We start from the raw sequence: 17,494 nt of genomic DNA on the forward strand, positions 1-17,494 counted from the left end.
CTGATGTGTGAAGATACCTACAGCTGACTGGTATTTCTTTCTATTACTGTGGATATATGGGACTCTGTTACAGCCTGGGAACCTACCATCACCCACATACCCCATGTGTTTATGGAAGCTTGGCAAGAGAGCAGCACCCTGTCTACCTGGATGGCTTCAGACTTCTTTGGGCAGTAGAACACAGTGGTAAGAAGAAAGGAGGAGGGCTTGTGATGAAGGACATTTGGGGCTTCTTTTTTTTTTTTTGTAGTTAATGGACAATAGTGCTGATGCAAGATACCGAACTATCAGCTGTGAGCATAAGATCTCACCACCTACCAAAGGAACAGCCACATGTTATCATGATAGCTGCATATGTCCCCCACCTCTGCAAAAAACGTTTTTGCCTGTTATATCTACATGCTGTGACCCCTCCTCATGTCCTCCAACCACATTCGGCTGTATTATTAACATCACTTCACACAGAGAACTAAATGATCCTGCAGAGTGTCTGTGTTTCTTTCTTTTTTAGTTGCTATGATTCCTAGGATTTCTCTATCTGCCATGAGCTTGTATGTGTTTTCTCTCTTGTTATATACTACTGTACCATCTATGAAACTGTATCACTGAAATTTCCCCATTGTGGGACTATTAAAGGATTATCTTATATTATCTTATATTCCAATACGGCTGCTGCAACGGGATGCAGATGCAGTGCATGGCATCCCATCACGACTTTCCGCTCCAGATTAGGCCCAAATGAATGGGCCTAGTCCGGTCCAAGGCGGACGCCACAGCTGAATCAGCCGCAGAATCCGCCTGAAGAAACGGCATGTCGATTCATTTTTCCGTGAGCGGCATGTTGCAGCTCACGGAAAAAAAAGCGCTAGTGGTCTACATAGACCTCCATTGTGAGGGGGCGGTTTATGATGTGTATTCAGCACCATAATCCACCCCTTCTTCCCCCATGTGAGCGAGCCCTTATGTTTGTCACCTCCTCTGGGCCTCAGCATAGGGTCTGAAGAGACCCCAAAGTATAATAGCCATTTTGTTTAAGACCTGTGTGGTCCGAACAAAACCACTGAGTGAACTTTGCATGGCCAATGCACCCCTGCTTGAGTGTACTACCATTTTATGGACATTCACATTGACTTTTATTTCATTCCCCTAGAATAGGGCTTGTTTCATAAAATTAATTAAGTTTTTCACTTTTATCAGTTATCGCTAGTTTGGGTCCTTTAGATGATTTGAGATAATAATAAACATATAACCAGAAAAGTATGTGCTCATAATAAGGTTAAGTAAAGCACTAGGTTCAACAGAATGTTAACTGCATACTACTATATGACTGACATAACATATGGCATGTTCAGTGTCTGCCAAGTGAATAATAAACACATGTTTGGCATGCTTAGACTTCCTCTTGATATCTTCCTGAGTTTCCTCATACACTCTAAAAATATACTGTTAAGTGGCTTTGTGTCTGTCGGAGGTAGGTAATTGGGTGACCCCTTCACTCTTATGTTTATATGAAACGGTGTTATTTTTCCTAGGCTGCAATGTAGTTCTGCATGTCACAATGAGCTGGCCACTATCATAGTCTTATGATCTATGGCCATTAGCAGTAGTTACCAAAGTAGCTTAGTCAACTACTGGCCAGATTTAATTCTGAGGATAGGCCTATTCTTATTATTCCAATTACACCAATGAAATTGCTATCAGTATTTGATAAAGGGTCTGCTTTTTTTGCAGAAAAATGGAATGTGCTCCATATTACAGCTCAACCCCATTCACTCAGAACCAAATGTTTTTGAAACTCAGACATAACAATTATTGTTAATTTTACGTATACTAAATTGTTATGACATCTATGTCTGGGCAGATATTCTTCAGCTACAAATCTATGCATGTTGGGGCTCACACTATTCCTCAAAATCGATTAAAAAGGTGGGAGTCTTCCTTTTAGACTCAATATCAAAGTTTACTGTGTGCTCCGTTATGATAATCCATGTGTCAGCTCTCACCTGTTATTTTTCTTTCTGCTTCTATCACTGCATATCAAACTGGGGCTACTGCCTAGGAACAGTGTAAATCAGGCTCTAGTGTCATTCTTTCTAAGTAAGCCGATGGAAAAATATGTGTCACCTATTTCATGCACAAGAAGTTTCTCTATCATGAAACTGCATGGACTGTATATAGGCACAATAAGACCTCTTATCACTTCTGCTGATGAAGATTACATAGTTCTTGTCATACAGTTATAATGAAGGCAATGATTGGAAAGCCAATATCATATACTACCAGTAAAAACTACAGTTTGCCCTGCAAAAAAATAAGCTCTCACACAGCTTCATAGAGACCAAAATAAAGTTATTGGTATCCGAATATGGTCATTGACTAGCGTGATAAATACATTTAACCTTCAAAAACTTCAACTAAACCTTGAAAGTACCACAATAGACCTTAGCACTTATCACACTGATAAGAGACAAAACCAAAATGTTGTTCTACTGAGAAAAGACATCAAACCCAAACACTTCATCTGAGGCAAAGTTTACTCACTGCCTTGAAATTATTAAAGGGGCTCTATCATTACATTTGAGTGTTTTGAGATAAAGACATGCCTGAATAGCCTTTAAAAGGCTATTCAGGTGTTGTTAGTAGCTTTTAAAAAGCCCCCCCCCCGTTTTTTAAAATTACCTTTGAAATGGTTATGTAAATCACTGTTGTCGTGCATGGTGGGCGTTCCGTGCACCCCCCAGCATCATCTTGCTTTTGCTGCATTATTCCTCCTGCTCCTTCTTCTTCACTGCCTCCAGCACTGTCCTTCCTGAGGTTTCTATTGAAATTTTGCGCGTGCACAGTAGCGCTCCACGATGTGAATCCAGCCTTACATTGCAATCACAGTGCAAATTGACCCTAGCACAACTCTGACAATGAGGTCATGTGAAAATCATACAGTCTGATGTACATCTTCATGCACTGTAGACTCATGGACTTTATGAATTATGGACTCTGAAGTTTTCACAGTGATTTCATGCATTTTGAATAATTTTTCATGGTAATCTTTTAAGGTTTTTAACATTCATTTTATGCAGTACACTGCTTGATTGTAGAGATGATTGTTCCGCCAATGGCAGCTGCTAAATCTCCCAGGCTTCATAAGGTTTGTTGCTTAGTGTTTTATTCACTGGCCAATGAAAATGGAAGAGGAGCATAGTGTATATACGGTTCATTTACATCTCTGAAGCAGAGTTGTAAATATTTCACTACAATTGTAATTGGAGCATGTGGGAGCTATTCAGAATTCCTTTATTGAGCTATGTTACTTGTTATGCCCAAGGCTATCAAAACTCTCTGCATGTGGCAGATTTCCTAATGTTGCAAAAGTTTTAGAAAGTGCAAACTTAGTCTACATAGTTTTAAAACGCACAATATTTATGACGTTGGCTGATGGTGGATGATAAATCTGGCACACTGTTAGGGCCCCTTCACACGGCTGATACGCTGGCTGCTTTAGAACGTGTAAACGTTCCGTAGCAGCGGCGTCTAAAGCAGATCGCATTGTTTTCTATGGGAGCCGGCAGACGCACGCTCGCCATAGAAATGAATGGGCTGCTTTTTCCATTCATTTCTATGGGGAGCGCACGTATGCCGGCTCCCATAGAAAACAATGGAAACTGCTTAAGACGCCGCTGCTACGGAACGTTTACACGTTCTAAAGCAGCCAGCGTATCAGCCATGTGAAGGGGCCCTTAGGGCTAGTTCACACAGAGAGGAAATTGCGGAAATTCGGCTAGCTGCAACTGTCGCAGCTTCCGACAGTCGCGGCTTTCCGCTCCAGATTAAGCCTAAATGAATGGGCCTAGTTGGTAGGTGTTGCGAGGCCGCGGAATCCGCCTGAAGAAAGGGCAGCTCGCTTCTTTTTTCCACGAGCAGGAACAAACCGCTCATGGAAAAAGGAAATGACCGGTTCCCATTGATTTCAATGGGAGGCAGTTTTTTGAGCCGGATTCTGACACGAATTCCACGTCAAAATCCAGCTCATTTGTATCCGTGTGAACTAGCCCATAGATTTTCTGGTCTAAGTTTACACCACCCATGAGTTGGCAGTAAGTTTCTGGAACATTTTGGTACTCATCTTATGGATCCATGGCCAGGAAACTACCCAGATCTCAATTCATTAAGAAGCTGCACTCAAAAAGTGAGTGGATAAACCAAAAGACAGAACTTGTGATACAGTCAAGCAGTGATGATGTAAGAATGGGAAGTCATAAGTTAGAATGTGGCCTAGAAGCATTGGCGTAACTATGAATGGCGGGGCCCCATGGCGAACTTTTGACATGGGCCCCCCCACACACACACAGACCTTGACCGACCCCCTCCTACACGTTTCTGCGCGCTCTATTATGCCCCATAGTGGCCCCGGCACACAGTATTATCCCCCATAGTGGCCTCTGCACACAGTATTATCCCCCATAGTGGCACTTGCACACAGTATTATCCCCCATAGTGTCCCCGGTACACAGTATTATCCCCCATAGTGGCCTCTGCACATAGTATTATCCCCCAGAGTGGCCCCTGCACACAGTATTATCCCCCATAGTGGCCTCTGCACACAGTATTATCCCCCATAGTGGCCCCTGCACACAGTATTATCCCCCATAGTGTCCCCGGTACACAGTATTATCCCCCATAGTGGCCTCTGCACATAGTATTATCCCCCAGAGTGGCCCCTGCACACAGTATTATCCCCCATAGTGGCCCCTGCACACAGTATTATGCCCTATAGTGGCCCCTGCACACAGTATTATCCCCCATAGTGTCCCCGGTACACAGTATTATCCCCCATAGTGGCCTCTGCACATAGTATTATCCCCCAGAGTGGCCCCTGCACACAGTATTATCCCCCATAGTGGCCTCTGCACACAGTATTATCCCCCATAGTGGCCCCTGCACACAGTATTATGTCCCACTGTGGACACCCATAAACAATTATTATACTCTGGGGTCTTTTCAGAAAAAAACATAAAAAAAACTCTGTTACTCACCTATCTCCCGTCTCCTACGCTGTCAGCCTCTGAAGTAGTCGATCTTCAATGACATCAGACGTCACATGACCCGGGACGCAGGCTGGGGTCATGAGACGTCAGACAACTAGGCCGAAGTCTGCACAGATCATGGAGAGGTAAGTAACAGTGTTTTTTATGTTTCTTATCTCTACCGGTCTGCCAATCATTATACTCGGGGGTCTGAAAAGACCCGCGAGTAAAATGATAGCAGCGGTAGCGACTGTCACCGGGCCCCTAATGTCGGGGCTAACTCAGCTCAGCTAAAAAAAAATTGGTAGCAGAAAAAAACTGTAAGTCACTCCCATTGAAATGAATGGGAGGCATTTTTGCAGGCGGATTCCGCGTAAAATCTGCATGCAAAAAACTCTGTGTGAACATACCCTAAGCTTGATTAAACTCCTTAGCACCCGTAACCATCACTATCAATAATTTGCTGAAGGGATGAGGTAGGGGGACCCGAACAAAAGATCGCATCGGGGCCCACACAACTTTAGTTATGCCACTGGTGGGCAGTGCCACTGATGGCTTTAATGCCATGAAAGTAACACATCCTAAAGACACCAAAGTCCCCTACTGTCACCCTGAAACATGTAAGAGAAATGTGGTGCAGGGATATACCCTACTAGGGCTAAAGGGGCAGATACCTTGGGGTCTCCACTGGGGCCACATATAGCTTGATGGGATCTGTATACTGTGTAGCAGCCCTGAGCTGGGCACTGCCACGTGTTCTCTACAAGACAGCAGACTAGCAGGGGGATCCCATAGACATCCCCTTTAACTTTCCAAAAGAAGGACACATATGATTTCCCCTGACCCCGGTGACCCCGGTGATGTCACGTCTGAGAGCTCCTATGTACATATAGCTGAGGATCTACGTGACGGTACGTGCACATGTGGAGGAGACAGCTACATAAGAGCAGGACAATGTTACATCAGCTGCATAGGAGGAGGAGGAGGGTCTGGGGCAGACAAGAAGGAGGTGACGGCTCGGATCCTCCAAGTGTCAGTCAGGGCCTGGGGGCCTGGCACCCAGCAGCCAATAGCCGGAGTACCGGCTACTCAAGGAAGTTCTAGTCGGACGGAGGAGGGGCAGACGGGTGACACGATGCCATGGGGTGTGTGCGCTGGGACTCTCATACAGGATGTAACACACGTAGCGACAAACAAGACCTTTAGCCCAATTTCACCACCCCAAACCGGTCTCCGTGTAGTCCTGCCCCCCTCGTGCTGTCCCTACCCCCAGTCCCTCCCTGGACGGTGTATCCCTATACCTCCCCCTTGTCCGCATCCTGCAGGATCTCACTGACCGGCTGCTCTGTCTCCTGCTGCTGCCAACATGCCCTCCTTCTCCGTGCGTGTGGTGGGGTAAGTGAGGAGAAGAAGGGGAAAGTTACTAGATAAAGGATAAACCCTGCCAGGTCATTCATTGACTTCATATCGAGAGGTGCCCAGCTATGCCACCATTCACATTGGCATCATAGTGTGAAGGTCAGGCAGTGCATGAAGTATGACAGGCTCATGATGTGACACTGATGTGCTACCCTCCTGACATATTATTACATTATAATAACTTCTATAATATGATTGGTACATGGATGTATATCATAGCAACATGATCATAACAGGTTCAATATATGATTAGTAAATGGGATCAATAATATATGATCGATACATGACTGTTACGTCATCAGAATCTTTCCAATAATATGTGATCACTGCATCATCAGGATGGCCTCAGTTATATATGATCATGCAGGTTTAGTAACATAAGATGGCTACATGATCATAGCAGGACATGAAACATTATATCATGAGGACAGGTTCAGTATGATGGATACACAGTCTGGAAAAGTTCAGTATGATAGGTACGAGATCTGGTCAGGTTGTGCAATATATGGCGGGTATATGATCCAGACTGCATTATTTATATGATCATAACATAATCAGAAAACATTCAGTAATATATGATCAATATATGATCATACAGGCTTAGTAACATTGGGTCACCAGTTCATTATTTGGGAATGTCACAGTAATATCGCGGTACAATATGCATAGTCAGGGCATGTTCTGTAATACAGGGTTGTTATAAGATATGGCTGCATCTTCATACACAACAACATTGGATTTATATACGATATTGCATCACTTCTCCAGTGAGAGTGATGTTATCATACTGGAGAAAGCCTCAGGAAAAATGACTTGGAGTTCATGTGGTGTAATAGCATCATTCATGTTTCAATAACAGGCTGTAATAGGAAAGAATGCAGAGGCAGCTATCCAGACACAAAATATTTCCACTAATGTAAACGTGCTATCTGATCATTTTTAGGACTGGTTACAATCGTCATACACAGCAGTGGTCAGAAGCAATTGTTAGCTGTCTGCTAGCAATCTCTGATGTTTCTGTAGGATAGTATCAGGCCTGTATGGGGAAAGTTCCATTACCCATCTGGCCCACCGAGGGGATAAAGAGACCAAGTCTTCTCTACTAAATCAAAGAATATTGTATTATGCCATAGTAATATTACAAAGAACTATCTTACAGCTCCATCATCTTTACACTATATATTATGTATAAAAACCTGTGACTGTACTGAAAATGCTACACCCTATTATATGATTGTCTCGCATAGAGTCCAGGATCATTAGGCAAAAAACTGTGCTAGTCTATATAAATTTGGCAAACCCATTGTTATATAGCTACATCCCTTTTGTGTATCTTCATTCAACTCTATTAAACATTAAAGAGGACTTTTCCATTCCTAAGGAATAAATGGTTTGTTGTGGTGTCAGGCAGGAGCAAGTAAGGGGTGTGATTCTGAGCTGTGACACTGGCTGCCTCTGACTAGCGCTCTGAATCAAACTCCGTATGTGCTCCTACCTGACAGTACACAGCCTACTAGTATAATACAGTAGCATATTAGCCATCAAAACTAACCTCACTGATTGCTCAGAACATTCGTGGCCAAAGAAAAATCCCGGCTGTGCTGGAATCAGCGGAGCTATTAAAGCTAGGTTCACATCTTTGACTGAGTTTCTGTTGGAGAATCCATTGCATAGTCCACCGAAAATCAGCAGAGGAGAAAGAATTGCATGGAGGACTTTTCCTTGCTGCTTTCAGTTTAAAAAACGACGGACACCCAACAAACCCCAATATAGTCAATTGGGTCTGCTGGGCGTCGTGTGTAACTGCTGTTTTAGGGGTTCACCTCTTTGTTGTTTGGATCCCCTGTCAGACCTCAATAAAAGAGAGCCACTGCTAGAGTGAACCTAGCGGAACAAATGCTAAGAACTGGTGATGCTGAAGGTGGTAAAAAGTCCTCTTCAAAAATGGCGCACCTTTCATAAATTATGAAAGGGGGGCCTGCTTCAGCCCTCAGGGCCCTGAACTTGCTATTTAACCAGGATGGATGATGTTATAACAAGTGGGAAGATTAACTCTGTCTGCACAGGGTAGCATAGACAGGAGGTGGTGGGGTTTGAGTGGCAAGACCAGTGGTCCAGGGAGCTGAAGACCCATCCCCCAACTACCTCTTTTGCCCAACTGCCTCTCAAATCTATAAAAGTGATAAGCATCGAACCTTTGTTATATATCTGTCACTGTAATATGCTCTGTAACACAGTGGTGGCAGCTTAATATGCTTAGGGAGGTGGTAGACTTCTGTTACAGTGGTTTTCTGGGTCTTAAGAAGGACCTTTCACTGCCTCTACCGACTCCAGTCCTTTGCATCCTACAATAGGTGCAGCACGGTGGCTCAGTGGTAAGCACTGTAGCCTTGCAGCGCTGGAGTCCTGGTTTCAAATCCTGCCAAGTACAACATCTGCAAGGAGTTTGTATGTTCTCCACGTGTTTGCATGGGTTTCCTACCACACTCCAAAGATATACTGATAGGGAGGAAAAAACAACAATAGCCGCAGCTAAACTGATTTGAGCTCAGCTGAATTTTTTTCTCTAGACTAAATTTCTAGAAATCAGTGCTGTTTGTTTCACTACTCAATATGCTAATTACATACTCTACTGTCAGGTGGGAGGGCCCTGACAGGAACAGACAGACTAGGACCACCCACCTGACCACAGTAAGCATAATTATGGTAAAAGTTACAGAAATGAGTGGTTGGGAATGGTAGAGGTTAGAGAAGACTTCAAATTGCAGCCAAATCAATGGGGTGGCATCTATTGAAGGATGCAAACAATTGGAGTTGGTGGCGATGGTGAAGTTTAAATTTTGATGATATATTTTAGGATAATCCATCAAAATGAGATCTTTGAAGTGGCTGCAGCACTTGGGTAAGTGCAGTAACCAATTCCAATGTCACACCACTACCAGAACACTTGAGGATAGCCTTGTAGGAATAATACATTACTTCACAGTTACCTGAGGCTTCACTAGGGGGCTTCAGGAAAAGAAAATACATATATATGGTATGGTGGGAGCAAAATAAACAAACTGGACTAAAATAATTTCATGAGATGCTTAGATAGCACTTGCTTCCTGGTAGTGTATCCCTGCTTTCTTGGATACTGATTTATTAGAAGTATATTTTAAGACACTGTTACAGTAGGTAATTGCTGAATACATGTTTATCCTGTGTTTCTGCATATCTTGTCAATGACCTTTGCACTTTGTACGTGGTGTTTATCAAGTGATGGGGTTAAAGGTTGCAGAGGTGGAGGAATGTAATTGCAGAGTCTAGCAAAACAAGATGCATAGAGAATCAGATATGGATGACTCAGTATTTTTTTTTCAATGACTCTAACCTGAAATGATTGAACATATGCACAGCCTGCAGTAAAATAGCGCCTCCCAGTGGTAAAACTGCTATTAAAAAGTTATAAAGCAACTTTGTAGTAGACCAAGGCAACGACTTTTTATTCTATTGGAGCTATTCGTTTGTAGTACGTTACAAGAGTGCACATGAAGAACTATAACCTTTGTGTTATGTGTTAGATATAAATGTATATGTTACATAGCTCGAGGATTATCATCATTTTTGCTGATTTTATAGTCATAAAGGCCATTAGAGCAAAACGACTATTTTATTCTATAAAACATAACGAAATACAACGTATTTACAATGTGTATACAACAAAATGTTGTAATCTGTCATCATTATTAGTTAGCCATTAAAAAGGTATCAACTACTGAAGACTATCAAGTTTTTTTGGGGGGGTTTTATATTTCCTACCCACTGGCTAACACGGTACGAGAACAAACATTTTCCTTATTTTATTCTAGTATACAATAAGGGCTTACTGACAGGTTCAACACATGTAATGTCCGTGTTAATCACATACTTAATGCAAACCCAGAAACACAGCGGACCCTACTGTAGTTTATGGAGTCTGCGTTTGTCCTCGGGTAACCACTTTTTTAGCAGACTGAGTGAACACTAGTATAAACCTAGCATCACATGGACATCCTATCTCTCCTGGAAGTGGATGTGTATGAATGGGCTTAAATGTTGGCCTTTAACTTGGATATACCTGTAGATTAGCAGATCCCTTTAAGGCTGGGTTCACACTGGGATTTTTGGACCGGATTTTGACACAGAATTCGCTCAGAATCCGGTCCAAAAACGCCTCCCAGTGACTTCAAAGAAGTGACCTGCCCTTTCTTAACGTGGATTCCGTGGCAGAATCCGCCGCAGAGCGAACACTGTAATCTGACTAGGCCCATTCATTTGGGTCTAATCTAGAGCAGAATGCCGTGACTGGATGCCAGTGCACTGCATCGGCTTCCAGTTGTGGCTAACCATTTTTTGGACTGGATTCTGGGGCGGCCTCCATGTCAAAATCCGGTCCAAAAATCCCCATGTGAACCCAACCTTAAAGGGGTTGTCCCACGTCGCATACTCGCTAGTCTTCGCTGCAGTAAATTCTGTCTTCCGGCTTTGTTGCGTCATTGGTGGGCGGGGTTACATATGCAAAGCCAGCGGCGAGAAGTTGTCGCTTCTATGCCGCTGGCCCTGCGTGTGCGCTGCCGATGCACTAGGCATCGGACGTACAGCCTTCACAATGTAATACAGACCCGGCATCCGCTGTAATAGAGAGGCGGATGCTGGGGAGTGTAGACGCCGGCACAGGTGAAGCCAGCAGGGGCAGGACCGATGCTGCTATTCCGCTCCTCCGGCCCCCCCTACCCTTCGAATAGCAGCATCGCTCCTGCCGCTGCTGGCTTCACCTGTGCCGGCGTCTACACTCCCCGGCATCCGCCTCTCTATTACAGCGGATGCCGGGTCTGTATTGGTGGCCCCTTCCCTCCCCCCAAAGTGTAAACTACTCCCCTCCAGGCTCGCTCCCGTGCACATAGCCCCTCCTCCCTCCCCCCTCAGAGCAGCAGATACATCACTTGACTTATGACCAGATAAGTCAAGGGATGTGTAAAAAAAAAAAAAAAAAAAAAAAAATGAATAAAGTAAGATAGTGGACAAAGCAGTTTTGCTGAAGCAATGTATTTAGGAAAAGTCTTACATTCACATTAACAAGCAGTATAGATAGGATCCTTGTGATGGGACAACCCCTTTAAGAGGACCTTTCACATGTTCTTGTACTGGCAGATTTATATACTGCTGGAAAGCTGAGAGTGTGCTGAATTCAGAGCAGTGCCAGCTTTGGTGGCATGTGCGCAGGTGCAGTTAGTTTTGACCCCGATATACCTTGACCGTCAAAAGAGCGGGCCTTAATGCTTAGCATTATCTTTGAGTGGTAAGGAATGCGCCATCTGACAGTACAATGCTATGGAAGAGTAATGTCGGTGGTGGGAGAGGAAGCATTCCTTTCCGCTTGCATTGTGATAATGTCAGTGCGTTGATAAATAAAATATTAACAAGCTTTTTTTTTTTTTTTTTTATTACAAAAATGTAAATGGTTTTAATAAAGCTCATGCTTAATCTTTGCACAGGCCGTGCTCCCGGGCTGTTAAAGCATGGGTAAAATCACAGCAAGTAAGCAGCCGAAAAGCACATGCCCTAAAAACCCTCAGTGGGCAAATAGAACGTCTTCCTCCTGGTGTCCGAGAATTTGTGATAAGAGAAGCCGAGCTGTGCGAGCCTTCAAACATCCATATATGTGATGGCACTGCTTCAGAAAATGACACCATCCTGACTGTTTTACAACAAGAGGGAATGATAAAGAAATTGCACAAGTACCCCAACTGGTGAGTCTGACTTGGTGGCAAACAATGCTTTCAATTCTCTATGGTCTCCCTAGTTGCACCCAGCCACATATACCCTTTTAAAAAGTCCAGCCTATTGATTTGCGTCACTATGCCGCCTACATGCGTATTATAGTTTACTGCTGATTTTCACTCAGTGTTCCTGGTCATCTGTATATCATCTTCTTTTAATTTCTTATCTGTCCTTCAGCTGGTTGGCTAGAACTGACCCAAAGGATGTGGCTCGAGTTGAGAGTAAGACAGTTATAGTAACTGGAAACAAGCGGGACACTATTCCAATTCCTACAGGAGGAGCAGCTGGACAACTGGGTAACTGGATGTCCCCAGGAGATTTTGAGAGAGCCAAAAATGATCGTTTCCCTGGTTGTATGAAAGGTTTGTATAATACCCCAAGCCTTATGTTGCTACCAAGCGTCGCTCACCTTAAAGAAGACATTCAACTCATTAACTAGTTGGATTAATTCATCATGGTTTGGTCTATTTCTCTTTTTGTAGGTCGTACAATGTATGTGTTGCCATTCAGTATGGGCCCAGTTGGTTCCCCTCTGTCTAAATATGGGGTTCAGTTAACAGACTCCCCATATGTAGTTGCCAGTATGCGTATCATGACAAGAATGGGTACACCAGTCTTGGAAGCTATTGGAGAGGGCGACTTTGTGAAATGTCTACACTCAGTGGGGCAGCCACTACCCCTGAAGGGTAAGAATGGTTTCACCATATCAAATGTTTCAGTCTGCAAATGCAGTATATAGATACAATTACTAAATTGATTCATATCTTCTCTACAGCCCCCCTGGTGAACTCATGGCCCTGCAATCCTGAAAAAACACTCATTGCCCACGTTCCTGATAACCGTGAGATTGTCTCTTTTGGTAGTGGATATGGAGGAAATTCTCTGTTAGGAAAAAAATGCTTCGCTCTACGCATAGCTTCCCGAATTGCCAAAGATGAGGGCTGGTTGGCTGAGCATATGCTGGTGAGAGAGGAACTTTTGGCCCCCTGTACACACTCTCCTGCACTAAACCCTCTATCTTCTGTTTGCTGAGACATTATTTTCTGATATCTGTACATTCTCCTGTTATGGGGTTTCTTTCACATATTAGATTTTGGGCATTACAAACCCTGCTGGACGTAAGAGATACATCGCTGCTGCCTTCCCAAGTGCCTGTGGAAAAACAAATCTTGCAATGATGCGGCCAACATTGCCTGGCTGGAAAGTACAATGTGTGGGAGATGACATTGCCTGGATGAAATTTGATAGTGAAGGTTTGTAACATTATTATGTGAAGTAAAGTAGCGGAAACTGTGAAGGCTGGAAGTCCCCCTTCTTTTGTTTCAATGACTTCTTCAACATGAATAAGAAATTTGCACAAGACTTGCAGCATCATGTGCAAAGAATTGATGGTAAACTTTCTTCTATTAATTAAAGTTTGTCCATATAGGACGTCTTCGTGCTATTAATCCAGAAAATGGCTTCTTTGGTGTGGCTCCTGGAACTTCTATAAAAACAAATCCCAACGCCCTGCGTACAGTGGAACAGAACACAATCTTCACCAATGTGGGAGAAACTAGTGATGGTGGTGTGTACTGGGAAGGATTGGATCAAGATCTTCCACCTGGGGTGACTGTCACATCCTGGCTAGGAAAACCCTGGCAGAAAGGTCAGATAAATACACTACTTTTATATATGTATCTATTACTTTATGACTCTTGTACTTTGTGTAAAACAGTCTTCTCTCAACAGGAGATAAAGAACCGTCTGCACACCCAAATTCCCGTTTCTGTGCCCCTGCTGCTCAGTGCCCTATTATGGATGAGGCATGGGAGTCACCAGAAGGTGTACCCATAGATGCTATTATCTTTGGTGGTAGAAGACCTGAAGGTAAGGGGTATTCTGTATGGATATTCTTTATTTTACTGGATTGTCTGTCTGTCTGCCATTCTCCAACAACTACATGAGGAACACATAAATATTTGGAAAAATCATATACACATATATCACTTTATGACATTGTTTATTTCAGAAGTGGCCAGACTTCAGTATTGGTTCTACTTTTTGTGGACTCTTGAGTTAGATGAATTATCAGGGGATCAGGGAACTCATGTGGGATCTGAGCAATCTGAGCCCAACCTCCTATGTTTTCAACAAATTGTACAGCGCTGCGGAATATGTTGGCGCTATATAAATAAAATTTATTACTATTATTATTATTAACTTCCTTATTGTCTTCTTCACATATCATTATCCCTCCACTTCTGTCTTCCTTTGTGGTAAACTCTGTAATACATACTCAAGTTTATGGCATTGGTCAAGACTCAATATAAGACTGACCAATGCATAATTCCCTCTGAGGACAACATTGTTATTTACATCAGTACAAACTACATGTATGGAAGAAGTTATGATGGAGGAAAGATATACTATGGATAAAAGTAGATATCTGATACACGTGTACTGCACAATACATGTTTCCCATTTAGATTTGATAATGTATATTAAACAAATTCATGTATTTTCTAGGTGTACCTCTGGTTTATGAGAGCTTTAACTGGAACCATGGGGTGTTTGTTGGAGCTGCTATGAGGTCCGAGGCTACTGCAGCTGCAGAACACAAAGGTAAGTGTGGAGCCCAAACACCAGACCATAGTATTAGTATCCAGGTATATCTTCTAAGGCTATTACACATAATTATGTTCTATTCATTCATTCTTGTTTTCTAATTTGTCATCGTTCTTTGTTTAATTTTATTTTCACTATTTTTCAATTATGTGTCTATTAGGCAAAGTTATCATGCACGATCCTTTTGCAATGAGACCTTTCTTCGGATATAATTTTGGCCATTACCTTTCTCACTGGCTGAGCCTGCAAAACAGGCCTGGACTACAACTTCCCAAAATCTTCCATGTCAACTGGTTCCGAAAAGATGACAAAGGACAGTTCTTATGGCCAGGTTTTGGAGAGAATTCCAGGGTACTAGATTGGATCTTCCGCAGAGTAGAAGGAGAGGAGAGTGCTTGCAAGACACCTATTGGCTATCTTCCTGCTCAGGGGGCATTAAATCTAGAAGGGTTAGGTGGAGTTGACACAAACCAGCTGTTTTCACTCCCCAAAGGATTTTGGGAAAAAGAAGTTCAAGAGGTAGGGAAATACCTGACAGAGCAGGTAAATGATGACTTACCTCCACAAATTATGCAGGAGCTGAATGACCTGGGTAGCCGGGTGAAACAAATGTGAAGAAATGGAACCAAAGAACGGAAAACGGTTAAGTGCCTTATCTCTCACTTCTATCACTTCAGGAAGCATTGAAGCACATGGAGCATAATAACCATGACTACTGTATAGCATGGTTATACACATCTAACAAACTAGAAACTTGGGCAGAGAGTGAACATATGAAAATCTGTTTGCAAATGTTCAGCCAAGACTTTCAGCCTGCAGAATCAATAAATACATACATGAATTACAGTTCAGTCCATCCTAGTCTGCCACTTGCGGTGAACTCAGGAAATCTTTGTGTTACTTTTTAACCTGTCCATCTTTATTTTTTTATTGCAAGTAAAAAATGATTTTCTTTTTTTCTTTGGTGTCATGTGTTTATTCACCCTTGTCACCTTGGTGCTGCATTTCACCAACAAAAGGTATCTAAGCCCTAGTATTCCTCTTATTCTTATTTTTAATAAAATATATTTTATATTCATAAAACAAAGCAACCACAGCAGCATAGAGAAATGACAAGAACAAAGTTACTCAAATCACAGTGAGAGGGCAATGGAAACAAAGGACAAGATATTGGAACAGGTGGGGGCATTTCTCTGGAGATACTGGCCAACTTGTAACACTTCTTACATTTTCTAATAATGGGAGAGGGAAGAAAGGGCAAAAAAGAGGGAGGGGGATCAGAAAATATAGGAGACAGTGAGAAGAACCAAAAAGGAAAAAAGGTCCCACATAGCGGGCCGCAGCAAAAAAGGACTGTGAGAAAAACTGCACTGGTAACATATTGGACAACTCTTTAAACATTTAAATCAGCTGGGGACTGAAAAAAATTTGAAAAAATGCATACTCACCTGTCCCCAATGCTCTGGTGTCCTTCCGTGCGTCCGGGTTCTTCTGCTTTGGCGGTGCCTCCTAAGTCTCTTCCACAGCTCTGCTGAAGCCGATGATTGGTCTCATGGGCCGGCTTCAGGCAAGACCATTTTTCCATGGCTTGGCAGGGAAGGGGCTTTGGTCATATGGAGGGGGGGGGGAATTATAGGCGGGCTTCACCATGTGGACGGGAAGGCTTTCTGCCGGGATATTCTGCGGGGCAGACGGGAGTGACAGAAGCATCTGAACGGACATGTCAAATTGCTAGACACCGAGGCTGGATACTTCGCACTAGACCACATTACTATGGTAACATGTAAACTATCGGGTAGTGCAGCATCCTTAGCAGCTACAGAACACCACATTACCAGATAGTTTACACGTTACCATAACATCGTGGTCAGGGACCCCTGCTCTAGAGCTTTGCTTACTACGGATGCTTGACTCATTGGGGTTGGGAAGTTTCTATTGTGGACAATCAGTCAAGTCTCTTGCTACATGATCACCAGAGATCCCTGGACCTATGGCAACAAAAATCAAGCAATTTGAAGAACTGCATTTAGGCATGCCTTTGTTAAACAACAGTTGCATATAAATTTAGAACAATGCTGTATTTCAAGAGGAAAGTGACCTTTGGACTGTAGTGACATGACTAAGATTAAATTTTTTGCCAGGCAAAAAGGCCAGTGATGCTATAAATGCAGTAACAGAAGATGGATAGGAAATGTGGGTAATTTCTGTTTTTGTGTGCACTGCATATTCATAAGATAGCTTTGTGGATCCCGTTGGGGACAGGGGGTGATGTGAACAAACACAGATCTGTAAAATGTGTTGGCTCTTTACAAATATTAATTCCTTGAAGACCACCTCTAGGGAAAGGTTTTGTCAAGGGTTTTGGATTTGCCAAACTGACTATAAGTTAAGTTAATTCGTTTACAAATTGTATGTCAGGTATAGACGCCTGCAAAACCTCCATTGTCTTGGAGAATCAGCCCATTTTAGCAGGGCAAGGGCAGGGCAATAGTGTTATACTCTAGATGACATCACTGAGAAGACACATGCAGCAGATAAGATGGGAGAACACATGCTGCAAACAAGTAAGTATTAGCTTTCCGTTCTATGACTTGCAGGTTATTTACAGAGATAGTTGCAAAATTCTGTGCAGTGTTGCATCCTTT

The 17,494-nt window shown here is 43.0% G+C and overlaps 1 protein-coding gene across 1 annotated transcript; it reads left to right on the top strand.

The window, feature by feature from the left end:
* Positions 1-6,165: 6,165 nt before the first annotated feature.
* PCK2 (phosphoenolpyruvate carboxykinase 2, mitochondrial) lies at positions 6,166-15,808 on the top strand. The gene is made up of 10 exons (XM_075276855.1): positions 6,166-6,416; positions 11,957-12,211; positions 12,420-12,604; positions 12,725-12,928; positions 13,018-13,205; positions 13,333-13,495; positions 13,672-13,890; positions 13,974-14,111; positions 14,751-14,846; positions 15,010-15,808. The coding sequence occupies exons 1-10, from the start codon at positions 6,388-6,390 to the stop codon at positions 15,462-15,464; spliced, it is 1,932 nt and encodes a 643-aa protein (XP_075132956.1). The 5' UTR covers positions 6,166-6,387; the 3' UTR covers positions 15,465-15,808.
* Positions 15,809-17,494: the final 1,686 nt, after the last annotated feature.

This window comes from Leptodactylus fuscus, chromosome 1 (genome assembly GCF_031893055.1).
Source record: "Leptodactylus fuscus isolate aLepFus1 chromosome 1, aLepFus1.hap2, whole genome shotgun sequence".
In the NCBI taxonomy this organism is placed as follows: domain Eukaryota; kingdom Metazoa; phylum Chordata; class Amphibia; order Anura; family Leptodactylidae; genus Leptodactylus; species Leptodactylus fuscus.

Excerpts from the sequence above, each read along its gene's own strand:
- PCK2 (XM_075276855.1), top strand. The coding sequence starts at position 6,388 with ATGCCCTCCTTCTCCGTGCGTGTGGTGGG. Across the intron at positions 13,206-13,332 it reads GGTTGGCTGAGCATATGCTG|ATTTTGGGCATTACAAACCC; the intron begins GTGAGAGAGGAA and ends TTCACATATTAG. Across the intron at positions 13,891-13,973 it reads AGGAAAACCCTGGCAGAAAG|GAGATAAAGAACCGTCTGCA; the intron begins GTCAGATAAATA and ends TTCTCTCAACAG.